The 25,172-nt window shown below is 41.9% G+C and overlaps 1 protein-coding gene across 1 annotated transcript; it reads left to right on the top strand.

Annotated features, from left to right (window-relative positions):
- The first annotated feature begins 1,903 nt into the window (after positions 1-1,903).
- Positions 1,904-24,840, top strand: LOC123733060 (uncharacterized). Its single transcript, XM_045712340.1, has 18 exons — positions 1,904-1,964; positions 9,692-9,922; positions 10,181-10,347; positions 10,449-12,375; positions 13,361-13,534; positions 13,614-13,787; positions 14,241-14,414; positions 15,054-15,100; positions 15,235-15,790; positions 16,802-16,845; positions 17,468-17,505; positions 18,065-18,129; positions 18,262-18,476; positions 18,665-18,924; positions 19,082-19,210; positions 23,764-23,890; positions 23,971-24,000; positions 24,380-24,840. The coding sequence occupies exons 2-18, from the start codon at positions 9,762-9,764 to the stop codon at positions 24,712-24,714; spliced, it is 4,623 nt and encodes a 1,540-aa protein (XP_045568296.1). The 5' UTR covers positions 1,904-1,964; positions 9,692-9,761; the 3' UTR covers positions 24,715-24,840.
- The last annotated feature ends 332 nt before the right edge of the window (positions 24,841-25,172 follow it).

Below are 25,172 nucleotides of genomic sequence, written 5' to 3'. Positions count from 1 at the left end.
ACACATGAAATGGAAACAGTTTGTACCTTCAGACACATGAAATGGAAACAGTTTGTACCTTCAGACACATGAAATGGAAACAGTTTGTACCTTCAGACACATGAAATGGAAACAGTTTGTACCTTCAGACACATGAAATGGAAACAGATTGTACATTCAGACACATGAAATGGAAACAGTTTGTTCATTCAGACACATGAAATGGAAACAGTTTGTACCTTCAGACACATGAAATGGAAACAGGTTGTACATTCAGACACATGAAATGGAAACAGTTTGTACATTCAGACACATGAAATGGAAACAGTTTGTACATTCAGACACATGAAATGGAAACAGTTTGTACCTTCAGACACATGAAATGGAAACAGTTTGTACATTCAGACACATGAAATGGAAACAGTTTGTACATTCAGACACATGAAATGGAAACAGTTTGTACCTTCAGACACATGAAATGGAAACAGTTGGTACCTTTAGACACATGAAATGGAAACAGTTTGTACCTTCAGACACATGAAATGGAAACAGATTGTACATTCAGACACATGACATGGAAACAGTTTGTACCTTCAGACACATGAAAAGGAAACAGTTTCTACATTCAGACACACGAAATGGCAACAGTTTGCCAACCCGGCGCGCAGGACAGCAGCTGAATTGTCTGAACCTACCACCAACAGCCCGAGACTAATAACAAAGAATAGAAACACAAGGATTTATCGTTGGGTTTTTACAGAAACGTTTGGCGATCAACTAGAAATGCCTTGGAGATCGACAAGTCGATCGCGATAAACCGGTTGGTGGCCACTGGCACAGAGCAAAATAGTCTGCTTGAAATACCGTAGTTTATCTAGTTACTACTGTGAAGTGGATCCAATTAAATGAGAGATGGGAGGAATGGTAGCCAATCCTAACTTGTTATAGGCCTATAGGATATTTGGCGAGTATAGGAATTATTCTGCAATGATCATGGAAATGAAATAAATAACAGGAAATATATGCCTACTTCTAATTATTATAGAATGTAAAGACACATCGATTAACGCTCTTCTCACTAACGGCAAATGATTGCATCTTGTTATTATATTTAGCCAGGTCTACCTGTTCTTTAGTTCTGAATAAGAGTCTCGTCATATATTCCCCATCTGCACCAGGCTACTACTAGTCTACTTTTGTCTTCTTGCAATGCAAGACTTCAACCACTAGAAACTGGAAGGACGCCTGGTCTAAAGTTAGCGGGAGGATTAGCAAATTCTCATGTCAAGTTCACTTTTTATAAATGACAACATTTGCGTGAAAACTGGCACATGCATGTTTTGTGGCATATTTTGTGTGTAGACAACGTTTACAAATGTGGTCCCTGGTATTTTACATAGAGCAAAATACTTGAAATAGCTTATCTATTTACTGTTGTGAAGTGGGTCCAATTAAACGAGAGATGGGACGAATGGTAACCTTGTTGTAGGCCTATATTCTACCTCGTGAGTATGAAAACATCACAGAAAAGGTGAGAAATTTATTATGCAACGATCATGGAAACGAAATAAATAGAAGCCTAGGAAATAGATGGCTATTTCTAATTATTTTAAAATGCAAAGATAAACGGAATGGATGTCTCAGTAACGGCAAATTGTTGCATCTTGTTATTAAACTTTTTATTGTTATGAATAAGCGTGTCCATCATATCCCACATTTACACTAAATACTAATCTACTGGCCTTCTTGAAATGCAATACTTCAACCACTAGAAACTGTGCATACACATGGTCTAAAGTTAGCGGGAAGGAGTGTGTGTGTGTGTGTGCATCTATGTGTCTGTCTGCGCGTGTGTTTTGTGTTTGTGTGTCTTCACATAAACCTATACCTGTTGAACCCGCCCACTGTGTTGAAACAAGGAAGTACATTTATAAAGAAGTAGAGGCAGAACTGGACACTGTCGGTCGAAGAAAAATGTTTCTGAGGTTTGTAGCGTTCTTTTACCATTTTATGACAAAAAGTGTTTTGGAGAAGTTAGGCCATCGCAGAGAGAGGTGATTTAGGGGTAAGACATCCACAGAATTGTTAAGTTATTACAATACTGATTTCAACTTTCAATAATGATCATTTTAGGCTTCCTTACATTGATGCTGATTCATATTGATCAGCCTAGTCAATATGTATCAATGTTATATTATAGGCTACAGGGCTATGAGGTAGGGTATGGGGTTATATTATAGGCTACAGGGCTGTGAGGTAAGGTATGGGGTTATATTATAGTCTACAGGGCTATGAGGTAGGGTATGGGGTTATATTATAGTCTACAGGGCTGTGAGGTAGGGTATGGGGTTATATTATAGTCTACAGGGTTATGAGGTAGGGTATGGGTTTATATTATAGTCTACAGGGCTATGAGGTAGGGTATGGGGTTATATTATAGTCTACAGGGCTATGAGGTAGGGTATGGGGTTATATTATAGTCTACAGGGCTATGAGGTAGGGTATGGGGTTATATTATAGTCTACAGGGTTATGAGGTAGGGTATGGGGTTATATTATAGGCTACAGGGTTATGAGGTAGGTTATGGGGTTATATTATAGTCTACAGGGCTATGAGGTAGGGTATGGGGTTATATTATAGTCTACAGGGCTGTGAGGTAGGGTATGGGGTTATATTATAGTCTACAGGGTTATGAGGTAGGGTATGGGGTTATATTATAGTCTACAGGGCTGTGAGGTAGGGTATGGGGTTATATTATAGTCTACAGGGTTATGAGGTAGGGTATGGGGTTATATTATATTCTACAGGGTTATGAGGTAGGGTATGGGGTTATATTATAGTCTACAGGGCTGTGAGGTAGGGTATGGGGTTATATTATAGTCTACAGGGTTATGAGGTAGGGTATGGGGTTATATTATAGGCTACAGGGCTATGAGGTAGGGTATGGGGTTATATTATAGTCTACAGGGCTGTGAGGTAGGGTATGGGGTTATAATATAGTCTACAGGGTTATGAGGTAGGGTATGGGGTTATATTATAGTCTACAGGGCTGTGAGGTAGGGTATGGGGTTATATTATAGGCTACAGGGTTATGAGGTAGGGTATGGGGTTATATTATAGTCTACAGGGCTGTGAGGTAGGGTATGGGGTTATGTTATAGTCTACAGGGTTATGAGGTAGGGTATGGGGTTATATTATAGTCTACAGGGTTATGAGGTAGGGTATGGGGTTATGTTATAGTCTACAGGGCTGTGAGGTAGGGTATGGGGTTATGTTATAGTCTACAGGGCTGTGAGGTAGGGTATGGGGTTATAATATAGTCTACAGGGTTATGAGGTAGGGTATGGGGTTATATTATAGGCTACAGGGTTATGAGGTAGGGTATGGGGTTATAATATAGGCTACAGGGCTGTGAGGTAGGGTATGGGGTTATATTATAGTCTACAGGGTTATGAGGTAGGGTATGGGCGATTGATTTATTTGCGCTCTTTCACATCCCGGAGGAAGACGTGTGTCACGTCATCTAGTTTCTTTGTAGAAAAATAATTGTCCCTCTTGTCAATTCGGTAAAAAGTGACATGCGGTAATGGGCATTGAAACTAAATGTGACCGACAGACTTGATTCGGTCTTACGTAGCAACATTTCAAATTGTGTTTTTTACATTGAAAAAAAAGCAGAGTCAGAGGCACAAAAAGGTATATCATACACTGCATTTGAGGAACAATGGGAAAGTAATTCTGCTTTGAAAGTTGATAAACCTGAAACCCCACCTTTGTGAAAATGGCCCCTGAATGTTTTTGGTGCGCCTACTGGAGAGCTCTCCTTTGTCTCCACCCATTCAGCATTGTTCACACCCTCTTAAGCCTTAGCCCCACCCATCTGTTGAAGGATTCACATGTGAGGTCATGTGATAAACAGTGAGTAGTGTAGTAAAGATTCAGACTAAAAGTAGTAGCCTACAATAAGGAACAATCCCAGGTAAGCAGAAAGTGTCCAGATAAAAATATTGTATAAATGTTAGATGACGCTAATCCAGACACTAAACTGATGGGTCATGTGAAAGAAATGCTATATCCCCCAGCCACGTCTAGCTAAGTGGATGGGTCTCTACAGAAGGTGGAAACTGTACAGACAAATGGTTACTTACGTAGTAGCAATATCAGAAATAGATAGTGTCAATATAAATAATATAAATACAAAAATAACAAGTGTCAATATAGAGAAAGAACTACATAATATACAGTATGTAGAAGAACAATATCAATAACCATATCAGTGATACTGGTGATAGATGAGGTAGTTATACAGTATGTCGGGCAGTCTCTATGGGGGTGCCACAGGGTTCAATTCTCGGGCCGACTCTTTTCTCTGTATACATCAATGATGTCGCTATTGCTGCTGGTGATTCTCTGATCCACCTCTACGCCGGACGACACCATTCTGTATACTTCTGGCCCTTCTTTGGACACTGTGTTAACTAACCTCCAGACGAGCCTCAATGCCATACAACTCTCCTTCTGTGGCCTCCAACTGCTCTTAAATGCAAGTAAAACTAAATACATGCTCTTCAACCAATCGCTACCCGCACCTGCCCACCCGTCCAGCACTCTGGACGGTTCTGACTTAGAATATTTGGACATCTACAAATACCAATATACAATCCAAAATTAAATCTAGAATCGGCTTCCTATTTCCCAACCAAGCATCCTTCACTCATGCTGCCAAACATACCCTTGTAAAACTGACTATCTGAGATCCTCAGAAGGTTCTACAGTTGCAACATCGAGAGCATCCTGACCGGTTGCGTCACCTCCTGGTACGGCAATTGCTCTGCCTCCGACCGCAAGGCACTTCTGAGGGTAGTGTGTACGGCCCAGTACATCACTGAGGCAAAAGCTGCCTGCCATCCAGGACCTCTACACCAGGTGGTGTCAGAGGAAGGCCCTAAAAATTGTCAAAGACCCCAGTCATAGACTGTTCTCTCTACTACCGCATTGTAAGCTGTACCGGAGTGCCAAGTCTTGGACAAAAAGGCTTCTGAACAGTTTTTACCCCCAAGCCATAAGACTCCTGAACAGGTAACCAAATGGTTACCCGGACTATTTGCCCCCCCCCAACCCCTCTTTTACGCTGCTGCTACTCTCTGTTTATCTAATATGCATAATCACTTTAACTATACATTCATGTACATACTACCTCAATTGGCCCGACCAACCAGTGCTCCCGCACATTGGCTAACCGGGCTGTCTGCATTGTGTCCCACCCACCACCCGCCAACCCCTCTTTTTACGCTACTGCTACTCTCTGTTCATCATATATGCATAGTCACTTTAACCAAACCTACATGTACATACTACCTCAATAAACCTGACTAACCGGTGTCTGTATATAGCCTTGCTACTCTTATTTTCAAATGTCTTTTTACTGTTGTTTTATTTCTTTACTTACCTACACACACACACACATACCTTTTTTTCGCACTATTGGTTAGAGCCTGTAAGTAAGCATTTCACTGTAATGTCTACACCTGTTGTATTCGGCACACGTGACAAATAAACTTTGATTTGATATCTTACCGATCCTTAACTTCGGCGATTGGATGCAGCAAATTGGATGCAGTCTATCACAGTGCCATCCGTTTTGTCACCAAAGCCCCATATACTACCCACCACTGCGACCTGTATGCTCTCGTTGGCTGGCCCTCGCTTCATATTCGTCGCCAAACCCACTGGCTCCAGGACATCTATAAGTCTTTGCTAGGTAAAGCCCCGCCTTATCTCAGCTCACTGGTCACCATAGCAGCACCCACCCATAGAACGCGCTCCAGCCGGTATATTTCACTGGTTACCCCCAAAGCCAATTCCTCATTTGGCCGCCTTTCCTTCCAGTTCTCTGCTGCCAATGACTGGAACGAATTGCAAAAATCACTGAAGCTGGAGACTCATATCTCCCTCATTAACTTTAAGCAACAGCTGTCAGAGCAGCTCACATATCACTGCACCTGAACATAGCCCATCTGTAAATAGCCCATCCAACTACCTCATCCCCATACTGTATTTTTTTTATTTATCTTGCTCCTTTGCACCCCAGTATCTCTACTTGCACATTCATCTTTTGCACATCTATCAACTCCAGTGTTTTAATTGCTAATTTGTAATTATTTCGCCACTATGGCCTATTTATTGCCTTACCTCCCTAATCTTACTTCATTTGCACACACTGTATATATACTTTTCTATTGTGTTATTGCCTTTGTTTGTTTATTCCATGTGTAACTCTGTGTTGTTGTTTGTGTTGCACTGCTTTGTTTTATCTTGGCCAGGTCGCAGTTGTAAATGAGAACTTGTTCTCAACTGGCCTACCTGGTTAAAGGGATCAGAAACCGGGCCGGCAAGTAGGGAGATATTATCAGTAGATATTTTAAACAGGCTGAGAGCTGAAGGAGCTCACTTGCACTCATTGTGCAGTGACCTGTTTTACTTCTCTGTATTATATTACAGGAGCCTGATATGAGCGTTGTTATCCCACAATCACACCCTGTGCAGTCCTGCTGCCCAAGTTAGAGTAGAATTATCATACTACGCTACCAACGTTATTGATTGACAAATTGTGCCTTTTTATGGTGTTTCATCAGCTGCAATTGGTTGTTGTAATTCCAAGAGCTGCCTTGTAGATATTACCGGAAATTTCTATCCTTGACACTTCCCTCTCACCCATACGGCAAATTATTATTTTTTACTTATTAAAAATAAGTAAAAAAGCTGTCGACTGTTCAGTTTAATCATTTTCATACAGTGGGGAGTCTACCTTATTGCCCCATTTTCTCCATATCAGGGCTGGGCTGTTGTTGAAGACAAGGGCTCTCTTTACTTTCAATGCAATGAGGAATGAAGGAGAAATGTGAAGGGCCTTGTCTGATATGGATGACTAATGGAGTGCTCTGGTCTTGGGCGACTCTGGGACCTGATGTGGGTGGTAGGAGCACATAGCAGCACCATTTTAGCCCACTCTGTCCCCGTCATTCCCAGGCCTACAGAGCCGGAAAGGCAATGGCAGCCTTTTGCGCCAAGCCCTTTGGTGTCCAACCCACCACCATCCGATGGCAGTAGTTCTGAGCGATTAACCAACACTTGTTATTTTTTTAATTGTTTTAACTATTTGAATTCTATTTAGTGTTTCTGTGAGCTCAATGCACAGTTTCTCTCTTGAAATCGGAACTAGTCCGAACTGGGTGATATAGTAGGGAGTTGTAGTTTCCTACAGGCCAATATTATACATGGTAATGACCATAATCCATTGCGAGACTACTTGTTCAGTCTATAGCACAGACCGTCTGTGTGGGGCAGACCGAGAGAAGAGACAAGAACACTGATCGAGAGGGTTAGAGAGCAGTTGCTTCTCTACTTGAAAATACATGATCTATGTGATAGTTGGTATTCAGGAGTCACAAAAGTAGGCTTTACTTACTTTGACAATATCCATTTTTTTGTAGTTTTACAGCAACTCTATCGATAAGGACTTGGAATGAAATTACAGTCATCAAATGTTATATAGAGAACTGAAATATTTTATTAAAGTAATGTAAATAAATTATTTTATACGTAATAAACAGTTGGGCTGGGCGGTATACTGGTATTGATGCACAGACCGATTTGTGTTTTTACTTCACCTTCTATAACAGTATTTTAATGTTTGGTTGGCCGAATGTGACGCGCAACACCAGCGTGTCCGTAATGTCCATTTTTAGAGTTCACTCCGTTTGCTACTTGCAAGTCGTCTCTCCTGTTCCTGCATTCCACTTCCCACACCAAGCCCTGCCCCCTGTCACTCAAGGAGAGCAGGTGTTGCTTGGCGGTGTAGTCACAGGCACTTCACTTGCTGTTCACTCTGGAGCTAATGCTAACTGCTAGTTAGCTGGCTAGCTAAATGTAATCGGAGTTGGCGCAAACCTAATGTCTAATTACAGCCTGAAACCAGTGCTGGTGTAGGCCTAGATCTGCATGTTTGTGTAATGGTATCTACTAAATCAGAGGAATAGGCGAAGCATGAATATGTTAGCTAGCTAGCCACATAAAGAGGAACGGAACATCGTATAGGGACCCCTGGGAAACACTGACCAACACTTTGGTTCCATTCCTTACACACATCTTCCCTGGCTTATTCATTTGTTATGTCAAACAACAATGCATTCAATGTGCTGCCCACTATATTCCAACTATTTAATTACAATCATTATATTTCCATGATTCCAACAGTACACCAATAACCTATGCCAAGATATCTCATAACAAAATGTATACATACATGCATGCATGCATGCATGCATGCATGCATGCATACATACAGTTGAAGTCGGAAGTTTACATACTCCTTAGCCAAATACATTTAAACTCAGTTTTTCCCAATTCCTGACATTTAGTCCTAGTAAAAATTCTCTGTCTTAGGTCAGTTAGGATCACCACTTTATTAACAAAAATTTGAAATGTCAGAATAATAGTAGGGAGAATGGTTTATTTCAGCTTTTATTTCTTTCATCACATTCCCAGTGGGTCAGAATTTTACATACACTCAATTAGTATTTGGTAGCATTGCCTTTAAATTGTTTAACCTGGGTCAAACGTGTTGGGTAGCCTTCCACAAGCTTCCCACAATAAGTTGGGTGAATTTTGCCCATTCCTCCTGACAGCGCTGGTGTAACTGAGTCAGGTTTGTAGGCCTCCTTGCTCGCACATGCTTTTTCAGTTCTGCCCACAAATTTTCTATGGGATTGAGGTCAGGGCTTTGTGACGGCAACTCCAATACCTTGACCTTGTTGTCCTTAAATGAAGGTGAAATAAAATAAATAAATAAAATAAATGTACAATATCAATAACCATATCAGTGATACTGGTGATAGATGAGGTAGTTATATGTAGACAATCAGGGGTGAAGTGGCTGAGCAGCAGGATACATTTTTTTTATAGTAGCAGCAACGTATGGTGTGTGTTAGGAGAGAGTCATGTGACAAGAGGCACTGTAGATAGTGGTGATGACTGGGAACTCTCCCCCAGTGATGAACTGGTCTGTCCGAACCACGCATGAACAAGGGAATCTATATTTGGAGAGGCTGTTTCTGTCCTGCCCTTGACTTTGGTGCAGGGCATGTGATGTCCATAGCTTGTTCGTAGCAAAACTCCCTGATCTTCTCAAAAAGAGCCCATGTAGACAGCTGTTGTTATGGAGTCAGGGGATCCAACCAGGTAGACTAGCTGTTGTTATGGAGTCAGGGGATCCAACCAGGTAGACTAGCTGTTGTTATGGAGTCAGGGGATCCAACCAGGTAGACTAGCTGTTGTTATGGAGTCAGGGGATCCAACCAGGTAGACTAGCTGTTGTTATGGAGTCAGGGGATCCAACCAGGTAGACTAGCTGTTGTTATGTAGTCAGAGGATCCAACCAGGTAGACTAGCTGTTGTTATGGAGTCAGGGGATCCAACCAGGTAGACTAGCTGTTGTTAGGGAGTCAGGGGATCAAACCAGGTAGACTAGCTGTTGTTATGGAGTCAGCTAGTGGGGATCCAAATCAAATTAATAATATTGGACTGTGTATGTTTAAATGCAACAAGAAGTATCTGAACTCTGACCTCAGACAGTAAAAGTGTTGTCATTGTTAATGGTTCTTCAATGTTTAGAAATATTGACTGTTCTGTTATTTCTTATTGGTTATTGTAGCTGAGTGAGCTGTGACATATCTAATACGAGTCTCTCTGGGGAGAGAGATGAGGAGACCACTGCCTCTAAAATGAGTCTCTCTGGGGAGAGAGAGGAGGAGACCACTGCCTCTAAAACGAGTCTCTCTGGGGAGAGAGAGGAGGAGACCACTGCCTCTAAAATGAGTCTCTCTGGGGAGAGAGAGGAAGAGACCACTGCCTCTAAAATGACTCAAGACACCAGTTCTAAGAGGTAAGAGATGATTTGCAAAATGTACATTGCTCTTAAAAATATCAAACTAATGAAAAGTGTTCCCAAATTACAAATTACATAAAATGTAGGTCTATATCATTCACTTAAAAGGCCAGAAATGGATTTACCAATTGCAGACTGTATCTTTATAAAGAAACATCAGGATTTATAGATGTTCCATTATACAGTTGTTAAAAGGAAGTAGATGAGCTATTGATGAGATATTCATGAGGTGATCTGTCTCCCTGTTTTGTTCAGTGTCCAGAAGCCCAGAGCAGAGTCCCCTACAACCAGCCTGCTATCAATGACGAGTGATCAGCCACCTGCTTTCAGCCAGGAACCATTACCAGATGACAATAAGGAAGTGGAGAGTTTGGACAGTGAGGATGCATTAAAGATCACACACAACCTTCTGGACAGAAGAAGTAAGACTGTGTTTCATACAATATTACAAAGAACGGTACAAAGACCCTTATAAAACACACACACAAACTTATGAGTCCCAACTCTCATTGTTTTCCTACAGGTCAAACTCTGCTGACAGTCCAACAAGACATTAAGGCTAAACTGAAACACAAGTATCAACACATATCTGAAGGAATTGGACACCATGGAAACCAAAGTCTGTTCAAGGACATCTACACAGAGCTCTACATCACAGAGGGTGGAAGTGGAGGACTCAATAATGAACATGAGGTTAGACAGATAGAGATGGCATCCAAGAAACAAACCACACAAGAGACGCCAATCAAATGCAACGACATCTTCAAGCCTTTACCTGAACAAGACAAACCTATCAGAACTGTGCTGACAAAAGGAATCGCTGGCATTGGAAAAACAGTCTCTGTGCAGAAGGTCATCCTTGACTGGGCAGAGGGAAAAGCAAATCAGGACGTTCATTTCATGTTTCCTCTTCCTTTCCGTGTTTTGAACCTGAAAAAGGACCAATACAGTCTGATGCAACTTCTTTCCCACTACTTCCCAGAGCTGAAAGAGATTGACAGCATTGAAGATGGTGAAACCAAAACTGTTTTCATTTTTGATGGTCTGGATGAGTGTCGACTTCCTATAGACTTTAAAAACAATGAGAAGTGCTGTGATGTCACACAGCCAACCTCAGTGGACGTGCTGCTGACAAACCTCATCGAGGGGAATCTGCTTCCCTCTGCTCTCGTCTGGATAACCTCACGGCCTGCAGCAGCCAATCAGATCCCTCCTGAGTGTGTTGACCAGGGGACAGAGGTACGAGGGTTCAATGATCCACAGAAGGACGAGTACTTCAGGAAGAAAATCACAGATCAGAATCTGGCCAATGAAATCATCAAACACATGAAGACATCAAGGAGCCTCCACATCATGTGCCACATGCCAGTCTTCTGTTGGATATCAGCCACTGTCCTTGAGATGATACTGAAAGAGGCAGAGAAGGATGAAGTCCCCAAAACTCTGACCCAGATGTACTCACACTTCATACTCATCCAAATCATTGTGAAGAACAGGAAGTACAACAAAGCCACAGAGACAAACCCAAAGGAACTGTCTCAGTCAGACAAAGAGATGATCCTGAAACTGGCAAAGCTGGCTTTCCAACAGCTACAGAAGGGCAACCTGATCTTCTATGACGATGACCTGAGAGAGTGTGGCCTTGATGTCACAGAGGCATCAGTGTACTCAGCATTGTGTACAGAGATCTTTAAAGAAGAATCTGGGCTGTACCAAGAGAAGGTCTACAGCTTTGTGCATCTGAGCATTCAGGAGTTTCTAGCAGCAGTGCATGCTTTAGAATCATGTCTGGACAAGAAGGAAAATGTTTTCTCCCCCAAAGCAGTCACTAGTGATGATGAGCAGGACGAGGAGGAGGAGAACAAGGATGATGATGAGGAGGAGGAGGAGATTGATGATAAGCAGGACGAGGAGGAGGAGAACAATGACGAAGATGAGGATGATGATGACGGCAATGATGAAGAGGAGTCATTCCAGTTGTCTGACTTACACAAGAGAGCAGTGGACCAGGCCTTGAAAAGTAAGAATGGACACCTGGACCTGTTCCTCCGCTTCCTTCTGGGTCTCTCACTGGAGTCCAATCAGAAACTGTTACGAGGCCTTCTGACACAGACAGGAAGTACAACACAGAGCAATGAGGAAACAGTTGAGAGAACAGTCAGGTACCTTTCATACAAGATCAACCATGAATCCTCACCAGAAAGGATCATCAACTTGTTCCACTGTCTGAATGAACTTGGTGCCAACTCTCTAGTTGAAGACATGCAGACCTCCCTGCGATCAGGAACTCTTTCAAAAACAAGACTAGAACCTGACCAATGTTCAGCCCTGGCCTACCTGTTACTGATGTCAGAGGAGGTGCTGGAGGAGTTTGACCTGAAGACATACAACACATCAGAGGAAGGTTATCAGAGGTTGCTGCCGGTAGTGAAAACCTGCAAGAGAGCACTGTAAGTTCTGTTATTGAGTTGATGTTTACAGTATCATTATAATGAAGGATATGTATATCTAACAGATTATCTCCTCTCTCCAGACTGGATGGCTGTGAACTCGAAGATGAATCCTGTGAGACTCTGGCCTCAGCTCTGCAGACACCAAACTCCCCCTGAGAGAACTGGACCTCAGCTACAATGACCTGGGAGACAGAGGAGTGGAGCTGCTCTGTGTTGGACTAACCAGTCCACTCTGCAACATACAGACACTAGTGTGAGTTAAATATCTTCAGTATCCACTGTCTTTATAGTGTTTATATATTTGTAGTTATGTTTTTAACATTATTTGAACATCTTGGTAAATATGCAGAAACATTAATCAAATGTGATAAATATATCAAACTAAGGTTAAATATATTGAGTGAGTTAGTGTGTTTTTAGTAAAAAATGTAAACTATAGGAACCAAGACTTAAAAAGAACTGATATTGGTCACAAGATGGAGGGAATGTTGGAACATAACTAACAAAATTAAATTTAGAAAAAATATATGATTAATCCAGTATAAACTAATGTATAGAGTTTATTACACGAGACAAAATTAACAAATTGTACAGCACAACAACAGAGTCATGTCTTAAGTGTAAAACTAACAATGAGTCAATAATTCATGCTTTCTGGGAATGCTATAATTCCAAAAGTTATTGGCGGAGTTAGAAGTTGTCTGTCAGAAGTATTACAATGTAAACACGCTTTTAATCCGTCTGTCTGCATATTTCATGACATGGTATATGGAAGTGTAGAGAGAGACCCAATGAGCTGGACGATTCTCTTCTCATCACTCATCTTGTAAAAACATATACTACAAATATATGAAAATATGAAAATGGTTGTAAAAAGTTAACATTGGTTAATAATGTGTCCTTCTGTTATTGTCTTAATGCATCTCATTATTCTTAATGTTTTGCATATTTAACAGTGTATTGACATATCTCCCCTCTCCAGACTGGCTGGCTGTAAACTCACATATGAATCCTGTGAGACTCTGGCCTCAGCTCTGCAGACACCAAACTCCCCCCTGAGAGAACTGGACCTCAGCTACAATGACCTGGGAGACAGAGGAGTGAAGCTGCTCTGTGTTGGACTAACCAGTCCACTCTGCAACATACAGACACTAGTGTGAGTTAAATATCTTCAGTATGAGTTATTATGTGGATGTTTTAAACATGTGTTAATCATGTGCTCTTCTGCCCTCTAGTCTAGGTCAGTGTGGTCTGACAGAGGGTTGCTGTTCACATCTGGCCTCAGTCCTGAGTTCACCCAACTCACAACTGAAACAACTGGAGCTGAGAGACAATGACCTGCAGGACTCAGGAGTTACACTGCTGTCGGCTGGACTGGAGGATCCAGACTGTAAACTACACACACTGGGGTAAGTACAGCTGTTTCAGTCAGGTCTGTACTGAGCTGAGTTACACTGCTGTCTGCTGGACTGGAGGATCCAGACTGTAAACTACACACACTGGGGTAAGTACAGCTGTTTCAGTCAGGTCCGTACTGAGCTGAGTTACACAGCTGTCTGCTGGACTGGAGGATCCAGACTGTAAACTACACACACTGGGGTAAGTACAGCTGTTTCAGTCAGGTCGGTACTGAGCTGAGTTACACTGCTGTCTGCTGGACTGGAGGATCCAGACTGTAAACTACACACACTGGGGTAAGTACAGCTGTTTCAGTCAGGTCGGTACTGAGCTTAGTAAAACAAATACTCTGAAAATCTGACGTTTCTTCACAATGTTTGTGTCATGGACAAATGTATGGGTGTCCTACAAGATGATTGACACCAGTACACCAACCTAGACAGCTGTTGTGTGTCTCTCTGTAGGCTGTCTGGCTGTCTGGTCACAGAGGAGGGCTGTGCTGCTCTGTCTTCAGCTCTGAGGTCATACCCCTCCCACCTGAAAGAGCTGGACCTGAGCTACAATCACCCAGGAGACTCTGCAGGGGGACTGCTTTCAGCTGCTCTGGTGGATCCCACATATAAACTGATGAAGCTGAAGTAAGTCAGAATAGATGTCCTAATAGTGTGAGCAGTGGTTGTGTCATATGTAGTGTAGTAGGTTCAGTAACATGAGGACATGATGGTAGAATTAAGGGGAAGTTTACTCAGCAGGCTGAGCACTCCAACACAGCATACATCATCACCACATGAATACTCTTCTTCTGCATCTCTGATATCCTGTTGGAATTGTACTCTGTTCTGTATGCAGTAGGTAGGATAGAATACCTGCATGTCTCTAGTAATGAATTGTACTCCGTTCTGTATGCAGTAGGTAGGATAGAATACCTGCATGTCTCTAGTAATGAATTGTACTCCGTTCTGTATGCAGTAGGTAGGATAGAATACCTGTATGTCTCTAGTAATGAATTGTACTCCGTTCTGTATGCAGTAGGTAGGATAGAATACCTGTATGTCTCTAGTAATGAATTGTACTCTGTTCTGTATGCAGTAGGTAGGATAGAATACCTGTATGTCTCTAGTAATGAATTGTACTCCGCTCTGTATGCAGTAGGTAGGATAGAATACCTGTATGTCTCTAGTGATGAACTTGGATAGTGCACCAGAACACAACAATATGGTTTAAATGTTGACTGCTTTATTAGGTCTTTGTCAGTCAATAACCTGTTTGTCCTACAGTGTGGATCATGGTGGAGAGTGCAGGCTGAAATCAGGGCTGAGGAAATGTAAGTCTTTAATCCTAATTAACTGAATATTCAGAACTATAGTAACATAGTAACTAATCAATTCTTGTTCTGTACCTACAAAACAACATTTTATATGAAGATGTGGTTTGATTCAACTCTCCTTTTGCCTACAGATGCCTGTCATCTCACCCTGGACCCAAATACAGTAAACCCACTCCTGGTACTGTCTGAGGGGAACAGGAAGGTGACATGTGTGGAAGAGATGCAGCATTATGAAGACCATCCAGACAGATTTGACTGTAGTCCCCAAGTTCTCTGCAGAGAAGGCTTAACTGGATGTCGTTATTACTGGGAGGTGGAGAGGGATGGTGAATGGGCTTACATTGGTGTGGTGTACAAAGGAATGAACAGGAAGGGAGGGGTGCTTGACAGTGGTATTGGAACCAATAGGAAGTCCTGGTGTTTAATCTGCTTTGATGGCTTCTACTCATTTAACCATGCTGGAGTCAGTAGGAGATCCATCTCTGATCCTCATTCTAACAGAGTTGGAGTGTATCTGGACTGGCCAGCTGGTACTTTGTCCTTCTATAGTATGTCCTCCTCTGGTACACTGACACACCTTTACACATTCTACTCCACATTCACTGAACCCCTCTATCCTGGGTTTGGGGTTTGCTCCTCCTCCTCCTCAGTGACCCTGTGTCAGATAGATGACCAACACATTCAGAGGTGAGTCATAGCAATGTTTTATCATTTGTTTCATCATTTCTATAATTACATTAGTAGTGGTGTGTTTTAATGTGTTCTGTTGGACCTACAGACAGTTAGATTAGTAGTAGTGGTGTGTTTTAATGTGTTCTGTTGGACCTACAGACAGTTAGATTAGTAGTAGTGGTGTGTTTTAATGTGTTCTGTTGGACCTACAGACAGTTAGATTAGTAGTAGTGGTGTGTTTTAATGTGTTAGTAGATTCCTGTCCTCTATTTAATTTCAGTCTGTTAAATAGAACAGCCTCTCAGTAATGTCATTCTCTCTCTAACCACTAGAGGGAATCAAAACCTGTTAAATAGAACAGCCTCTCTGTAATGTCATTCTCTCTGTAACCACTAGAGGGCATCAGAACCTGTTAAATAGAACAGCCTCTCTGTAATGTCATTCTCTCTGTAACCACTAGAGGGCATCAGAACCTGTTAAATAGAACAGCCTCTCTGTAATGTCATTCTCTCTCTAACCACTAGAGGGCATCAGAACCTGTTAAATAGAACAGCCTCTCAGTAATGTCATTCTCTCTCTAACCACTAGAGGGCATCAGAACCTGTTAAATAGAACAGCCTCTCTGTTATGTCATTCTCTCTCTAACCACTAGAGGGCATCAGAACCTGTTAAATAGAACAGCCTCTCTGTTATGTCATTCTCTCTCTAACCACTAGAGGGCATCAGAACCTGTTAAATAGAACAGCCTCTCTGTAATGTCATTCTCTCTCTAACCACTACCTGGTGACTTCACACCTCTAAGGGCTTTCCTCAAGATATGCAATGTCACCTGTCAGTATTGCCTATATGAAAGTTGACATAGTGGGTTATGTCACATTTAGGCAATGTGCCCTACATAGGGAGTTGTTCTCTCACCCCATATAAACTTGTTGTATGTCTTATGAAGACTGTATGTATGCTATATGAAGCCTTTATAAGTTGTATTTAGTTTAATCTCAGTCTATCCTTCTGCTTTACCAACACCAGAGACCATGGTGGAGAGAGTTGGATCAAGCCTGGACCTGGGAAATGTGAGTGTTAACTGATAATTGTTTTTAAATCAAAATTGTTTTAAGCGTTCATTGTAGTTGAGTCCCAGGCAAGGAACACAATCATGATCTATTTGGTCAAAACAAACTTAAAGGTAGAGTCAGCAATATGACGTAGATGCACAAAGTAAACAGCATAGTGGGTCAATTTCTACAACAACTAAGAGCATTGTAGCGCAAGGCTAAACTTCTCTGCTGTTTTGGTCCCGTGGCTAACACTCTGTTAGAGAGTGAAGAGAACCCTTCCACATAGGCAGATACTGTGTGTGACTGTGTGAGAGAGAAGTCAGGCATCTTGCTCATCACAATATCTGTGGTGCTGCTCGTACAAAATAATTTAGCTGACTCTACCTTTAAGCTCTCATCCTACGATCTACCAGAAATCAGACCCCAACAGCTACAAAACATGGACCAGAACGATGTTGTTTCCTGCTTCCACAAACATTAATTAATATAACACTAATGTCAGATTATGGTATGCTAATGAGTGTACATTCTGAGACTGTTGATCACTTATATTCATTTTTATTACAAGTCTATTTAATAATTATTCATTCAATATTCCATGAGATTGTCCATTTTAAATAACTACTTTTGACTTCAGGGATTCCTCAGAGCTGTAAGACTTGTGACCATGTTGAGGTAAGTCATAATGTCAATTCTTACTATTACATACCTGCAGGAGTCAGGCACAGTCTCAAAGCCAGGTGTGTACTGACCAACCATTCATACTGGGATATAGACAGTCCTGTGTTCTGCTTTAGTAATATAAACACAGTCTCAAAGCCAGGTGTGTACTGACCAACCATTCATACTGGGATATAGACAGTCCTGTGTTCTGCTTTAGTAATATAAACACAGTCTCAAAGCCAGGTGTGTACTGACCAACCATTCATACTGGGAAATAGACAGTCCTGTGTTCTGCTTGTAGTCATGCAGGATTTTACCTGTTGTCATATTTTGTCATTAGACAGTTTAATTGATAAATCACCAGCATTCCATGTAACATTGAATAAATACATTAGATTAGTTACTTTGGTTAATTGGCCAGTTTCTGGACACAGATTAAGTCTAGTCCTCGACCGTAAAGAACTTTCTATTGGAACTTCCATTGAGCATGCTTTTTAGTCCAGCACTAGACTCAATCTGTGTCCAGGAAACAGGCCCCATATGTATTACTGACATGCTTGTCCTTGTTCAGGACTCCACACACTGGCTTCAGATTGAACCCTTGACTTCCACTGTCCAGGGAGTTACAATGTTCAGGTAAAATAACTACTTTTAACATTTCATTCCACCTGCTAGTGTATTTCCCCATTACCTTTGGGAATAGTCTTCTAATCCAACCTCTCCATTTGACCATTGACCCTCTCTACCATATCTTGTTGTTGCCCTCAGACACAGGACACCCAAAGGGAGTTATGAGTGCACAGTGTCTGGGCTCCGCTGGCTGTGTGAGAGAGATGTCATTCTGAAGTATCACTTCAGGAACTGGGAACCCTACAGTCACCTTCTGAAAGACATGCAGTACACACAAGGTGGTCCATTGCTGGACATCACTATGGAGTTAGGTGAACTGGAGGAAGTTCATGTGCCACACTGTGTCTGTTTAGGTAAAACCATATAGAAATATTATTCAGGAAGACATTTCCATGTAACTGAATTTCACTTCCTGAATTAATTAAATTACTATTCTGGGAGTTTGAGTTTACTGTGATCTGGTACTGCATATTCTTTGTGTTGTAGTTGGATGAATAATACAATATTTGTCTTTCTGTCTCCTTTTTATTGTGTTGTTCAGGGACCAACCCTTCCCTGAGGAATGAGATGAAGATTCTTCATGTAGAGGAACATGGAGTGTCTTTAGAGGAAGTGCATGAGGTCACCAGATTCCATGCTAAGATTCTCCATCCCAAGTTCTCAGCTATCTCTGTTATACTGAGATATATATTTTCTTGGAACGTAGATGTCCACTGTGAGCTGATGCTCTATCTGACAGTGAAAAAGGAAACACTAATTCCACGCCTATACCTGTTCCCCAGTAACCCCGGCCAAATGCAGGTGAGGTATCATTATTATAGAGATGACCTTAACTAACCAGTGGTGCAGTTTATGTTGACACTCATTAAATGAAGATAAGTGTGTTGCTAGTTTTCTGAATAATGTTTGAATTAGACTATACATTGACTGGCTGTGTATTCCATGCCTCGTTTCACAGGCTGTGGAAGAACAGGAATCAAAGTTTCAAGGGTCTAAAAGGATTCCCATCACAAGACCAGAGCAGTCCTTAGAACTGAATAGTTCCTTCAGACTGAACATTCCCTGTTCTACCTCCATCTTTCCACCGGTACAGTTTTTGCAGACTAAGAACATGAATCTGACATTTAAGTCACATCTCTCTCTCTCTCTCTCTCTCTCTCTCTCTCTCTCTCTCTCTCTCTCTCTCTCTCTCTCTCTTTATGCTGGCAGTGTTTGGTGCATGCTGGGTATTGTATGAGTGAGGGTGAGTGTTGTCTGGAGTTAGATCGCCTGTGGTTTCTTTCTTGTTTACTTTTCTTGGTGGTTTTCCTTTTTCTGCTGATTCAGGTTTTTTTCAGTGTTAGAATTAGATATATTGTATTTCTTGTTGAATTGTCCTGGTGTTGGTGGGGATGGCGACCCACATGTGGTCGGCGTCCCTGCCACTTGGGCACGGCTTGAGGTGTGTTACTGAAGCTACTGTCACTGTGGAGGAGTATCTGGTCTCAGTAGGAGAGAAGGTAGACTATGAAAAAGTTACGCCGCTTTTTCTCCGTCAACAAGGGTTACGATTTTGAATGTAACGCCTTTTATTGCAAATGAGCGATTGGAACCCGAGTTATTGCGGTTTGGGAAGTTGGAGCAGACTTTGGAGTTATCGTTTAAAGTCAAGTATGACAACAGACTGTATATGGCTTATGCTGGTACGGGTAGTCAACAGTGATTTGAGTGTGGGGATGTTGGCCATAAGTGACATGCTTGCAGGTGGTCCTCGTAACGCCTGGACTCACTGATGTAGGGAGAGGTGGGCTGACAGTGGTAGAGCAGCCACAAGCACCTGTTGCTGAGGAACAAGTTGTTTGTGTTGAGGGTACTGAGTTGCAGTTTGTACCAGAGGGGAACATAGCGTCTCATGTGCAGCAGAAAAATATTGTTGTAGGAGCTCAGGATGGATCTGGGGAGCCATTTCCCCAGACTGGTGAGGAGATGCCCAGTACGCATGATGGGGTACAGGAAGGGGTTCAGGTGGAGCTAGTCTCCCAGGTAGTGGAGGAGATGTCCACTACTAGTAATGGGGTACAGGAGGGGGTTCAGGTGGGGCTAGTCTCCTAGGCAGTGGAGGAGATGCCCGGTACGAGTAATGTGGTACAAGTGAGGAGTGTTGAGAGGGATGTGGCAGAGGGGAGTCAGGGGTCTGTGGCCTCAGTTGAGGAGGATCAGGAGAAGGATATGGATATTTCTGATATGATAGCAGCTGGCGATGACTCAATCAATCAAGGTTAGACAGATTGTATGTATCTGATCTCTACTGTAGTAGTTAATGAAGGTGGTGTCGGTGCAGCAAGGTTAGACAGGCTGTATGTATCTGATCACTACTGTAGTAGTTAATGAAGGTGGTGTCGGTGCAGCAAGGTTAGACAGGTTGTATGTATCTGAGCTCTACTGTAGTAGTTAATGAAGTTGGTGTCGGTGCAGCAAGGTTAGACAGGTTATATGTATCTGAGCTCTACTGTAGTAGTTAATGAAGGTGGTGTCGGTGCAGCAAGGTTAGACAGGCTGTATGTATCTGATCACTACTGTAGTAGGGTTGACATTACTCCTGAGGGTTTTTCTGATCACCATATTGTTACTGTTGATATTCACTTGTCCTGTCCATGAAGGTCATCACCTTATTGGTATTTTAACCTGTTAGGGCTAGGGGGCAGCATTTGCACGTCTGGATAAAAAAAATGTACCCGATTTAATCTGGTTACTAATCCTACCCAGTAACTAGAATATGCATATACTTATTATATATGGATAGAAAACACTCTAAAGTTTCTAAAACTGTTTGAATGGTGTCTGTGAGTATAACAGAACTCATTTGGCAGGCAAAACCCTGAGACATTTTCTGACAGGAAGTGGATACCTGATGTGTTGTATTGACTTTAAACCTATCCCATTGAAAAACACAGGGGCTGAGGAATATTTTGGCACTTCCTATTGCTTCCACTAGATGTCACCAGCCTTTACAAAGTGTTTTGAGTCTTCTGGAGGGAGATCTGACCGAACAAGAGCCATGGAACGATGATGTCCCATTAGACACCTGGCGCGCGAGTTCATGTTGGGTACCCTCGTTCCAATACGTTATAAAAGAGTATGCATTCGTCCACCTTGAATATTATTCATGTTCTGGTTAAAAAAGGCCCTAATGATTTATGCTATACAACGTTTGACATGTTTGAACGAACGGAAATATATTTTTTCCCCTCGTTCATGACGAGAAGTCCGGCTGGCTTAGATCATGTGCTAACAAGACGGAGATTTTTGGACATAAATGATGAGCTTTTTTGAACAAAACTACATTCGTTATGGACCTGTGATACCTGGAAGTGACATCTGATGAAGAGAATCAAAGGTAATGGATTATTTACATAGTATTTTCGATTTTAGATCTCCCCAACATGACGTCTAGTCTGTATCGCAACGCGTATTTTTCTGGGCGCAGTGCTCAGATTATTGCAAAGTGTGATTTCCCAGTAAGGTTATTTTGTAAATCTGGCAAGACGATTGCGTTCAAGAGATGTAAATCTATAATTCTTTAAATGACAATATAATATTTTACCAATGTTTTCTAATTTTAATTATTTAATTTGTGACGCTGACTTGACTGCCGGTTATTGGAGGTAAACGATTTCCTCAACATCAATGCCATAGTAAAACGCTGTTTTCGGATATAAATATGAACTTGATAGAACTAAAAATGCATGCATTGTCTAACATAATGTCCTAGGAGTGTCATCTGATGGAGATTGTAAAAGGTTAGTGCATCATTTTAGCTGGTTTTATGGTTTTGGTGACCCTGTCTTTGACTTGACAAAACATTACACACAACTCTTGTAAATGTACTGTCCTAACATACTCTAAATTTATGCTTTCGCCGTAAAACCTTTTTGAAATCGTAAAACGTGGTTAGATTAAGGAGATGTTTATCTTTCAAATGGTGTAAAATAGTTGTATTTTTGAAAAATTTGAATTTTGACATTTATTTGGATTCAAATTTGCCACTCTTGAAATGCACCTGCTGTTGATGGAGTGCACCACGGGTGGCACGCTAGCGTCCCACCTAGCCCATAGAGGTTAATGTGAAGATATTACATGACGCCATGTTTTGGGAAAAGTTTTTGTTGTTCTGGAAAACATTGAGGGTTATTAATTAGAATTTTTTAATCCTTGAGACAATGGTGGGAGTTTGGGAAGGCCCAAATATGTGTGTCTTGTCAACAGTATACTGCTCTGTCTTGTATTGAAGTTAAAGAGACTATCAGGGCCCTTGAACAGGACATCAAATCTATTGAATTGAAGTTGCTCACTCAGAGGGACCCCGGAGCCCCTGGCATCGATGTTTTACCATCTGAGTTCTATAAGCACTGGGGTGCTACCCCCGCTGTCTATTGGGGGGGATTTTTATGAAGTGGTGTGTGAATCTTTTCATGAGGATTCTCTTCCTGTATCCTGTCAACGTGCTGTGCTTTCATTGTTGCCAAAAGGGAGGATTTGGCCCTTTAAAAAAACTGGTGACCTGTTGCATTGCTGTGTGCAGAATATAAAATGATATCTAAGTGTCTCTCAAACAGGTTGAAAGAATATCTGGGGCTGTTGGTCCACAAGGACCAGTCTGACTGTGTACCTGACCGCTCTATCGTTGAGAACTTGTTTCTGATAAGAGATGTTTTAGACATTTGTAAACTGTCTGATGTGAATGTGGGTTTACTTTCTTTGGATCAGGAGAAGGCTTTTGACCGTGTGGACCACCAGTACTTCATCAAGACAATAAAAGCCTTTCTGTTTGGGGATGTTATTTTGTCTTGGATGAGTTTACTGTATGCTGGGGCCTCATGTATGATGAAGGTGGGGGGTGGGTTGAGCTGCCCCATCCCTGTCCAAAGGGGCATTGGGCAGGGATGCCCAACTTCAGGACAGTTATATTGTCTGGCAATTGAACCAATGCTTTGTTTTTTAAGAGCGAGGCTTACTGGTTTCTCTGTGCCAGGGGTTATGAAGGGTCCCACGATAGCACTGTCTGCGTATGCAGATGACGTGACAGTTTTTATTACAGGGGTGAGGATGTTAAGGTTCTCTCAAACGCTCTAAAGGTGTGTGAGGGGGTCTCCTCAGGTAGAGTTAATTGGGGAAAGAGTGAATCGCTATGGGCAGGTCAGCTTCAGATAGGGTCCACTCCACGGTTGGGATGAACACTGTTCTTACAGTGTCCCAGGTTGGTGGGGATGATTGACCTGATCACTAGCTGATTCTCAGGTCTGGGAGAGGTTTTCTATTCCCAAATGTTTATATTTGGGACAAAGTACAGGTTTAGTAGAAGGGGTGTAGTTCTCTTAACTTTGTGTCAGGGGCAGCTAAATTAGCAATTTGGAAAACATGAAAGAACAGTATTCGAGGACAGGGGTCTGTGGATGTGATGGGAATGCTGGAGGGGATGTTGGCAGCCAGACTGAGGGTTGAGTTTGCCTGTTACAAAATGGTTAACATTGATCTGTTTGAGTATATGGGGTATTCAGAGGCTGTTGTGTTGAGTTACTGTGGAGGAAGATTTGGTGTTGTGTTTTTAATTGATGTTTAACCATGTTTTTGTTTAACCTCTCTCTCTCTCTCTCTCTCCAGAGGATTCATCTCATACATAGAGACACCACACCAAGCTTTTTCAAGGTGGTTATGAAAATTTCAGGGATTGAGATGGAGTTAATCGGTGATGATGAGAGGACAGTATGGAAAGAAATTGTACCAACAGGTAGGAGAATATGTCAATCATAACTGTTATTTCTGACAGATGCTATTTAGAGTGATATAACCTATTTCTGTTTCTTTCAGATGAATACATCTCTGACACCCATTCAACTAGTAAGTAAACATGACAAATACAAACCAATGACTTGAGGGCCAGTCAACATGGTTTACTGTAGGACCTGGACTAGTTCTGATTATAAAAGACTGTCTTCAAGAACAATGACATCTCCTCCAGGACTTGATGTAGATTAACCTGATACTGAATGACCCAATGACATCTCCTCCAGAACTTAATTTAGATTAACCTGGTTCTGAATGCCCCAGACTGTTTTTCTATGTCTGTGAAACCGTCCCTAAATGTGAATATGTGATATGTTCAGGTCGTTATTGTAAAAGATAATGTTTTCTTAATACTTTTATTTTAGGAGTCTGCTTCTAAATGACTGAAATGTAAATGTACAAATGTAGTTATTTTGTAACCTGACTCTCTCAGGTGCTGTGTTGGGGGCAGGAGGTCCGGCTGAGAGCAGTCTGACTGGTTCTGCAGAGCAGCAGCTGCGTTCTGTACGGACAGAGTTTGTGAAACGAGTGTCAAGACCTGTCCTGAATGAACTGCTGGACGGACTCCTGCAACACACAGTCATCAACCAGGAGGAAATGGAGTCAGTGAAGGTGATAGCTGAAAGGGCAGAGAAAGCACGTGACATCATCGACATGGTGTTGAGAAAAGGAACTGAGTCAAGTTCCAGGATGATCAACCTTCTTGGGGAGCTGGACCAATGTCTTTGTTCACTGCTTCAGATCAACAGTGTTGGGCTACCAACCTAATGGTAGAATGGATAGTAACGGTGTTGGGGTACCAACCTAATGGTAGAATGGATAGTAACAGTGTTGGGTTACCAACCTAATGGTAGAATGGATAGTAACAGTGTTGGGCTACCAACCTAATGGTAGAATGGATAGTAACAGTGTTGGGCTACCAACCTAATGGTAGAATGGATAGTAACAGTGTTGGGTTACCAACCTAATGGTAGAATGGATAGTAACAGTGTTGGGCTACCAACCTAATGGTAGAATGGATAGTAACAGTGTTGGGGTACCAACCTAATGGTAGAATGGATAGTAACAGTGTTGGGGTACCAACCTAATGGTAGAATGGATAGTAACAGTGTTGTGCTACCAACCTTATGGTAGAATGGATTGTAACAGTGTTGGGGTACCAACCTAATGGTAGAATGGATAGTAAGAGTGTTGGGGTACCAACCTAATGGTAGAATGGATAGTAA

Source organism: Salmo salar, unplaced genomic scaffold, assembly GCF_905237065.1.
Source record: "Salmo salar unplaced genomic scaffold, Ssal_v3.1, whole genome shotgun sequence".
NCBI classification, from domain to species: Eukaryota; Metazoa; Chordata; class Actinopteri; order Salmoniformes; family Salmonidae; genus Salmo; species Salmo salar.
The sequence above is the reverse complement of the archived record's forward strand: the minus strand, read 5'-3'. Positions and strand labels throughout refer to the sequence as shown.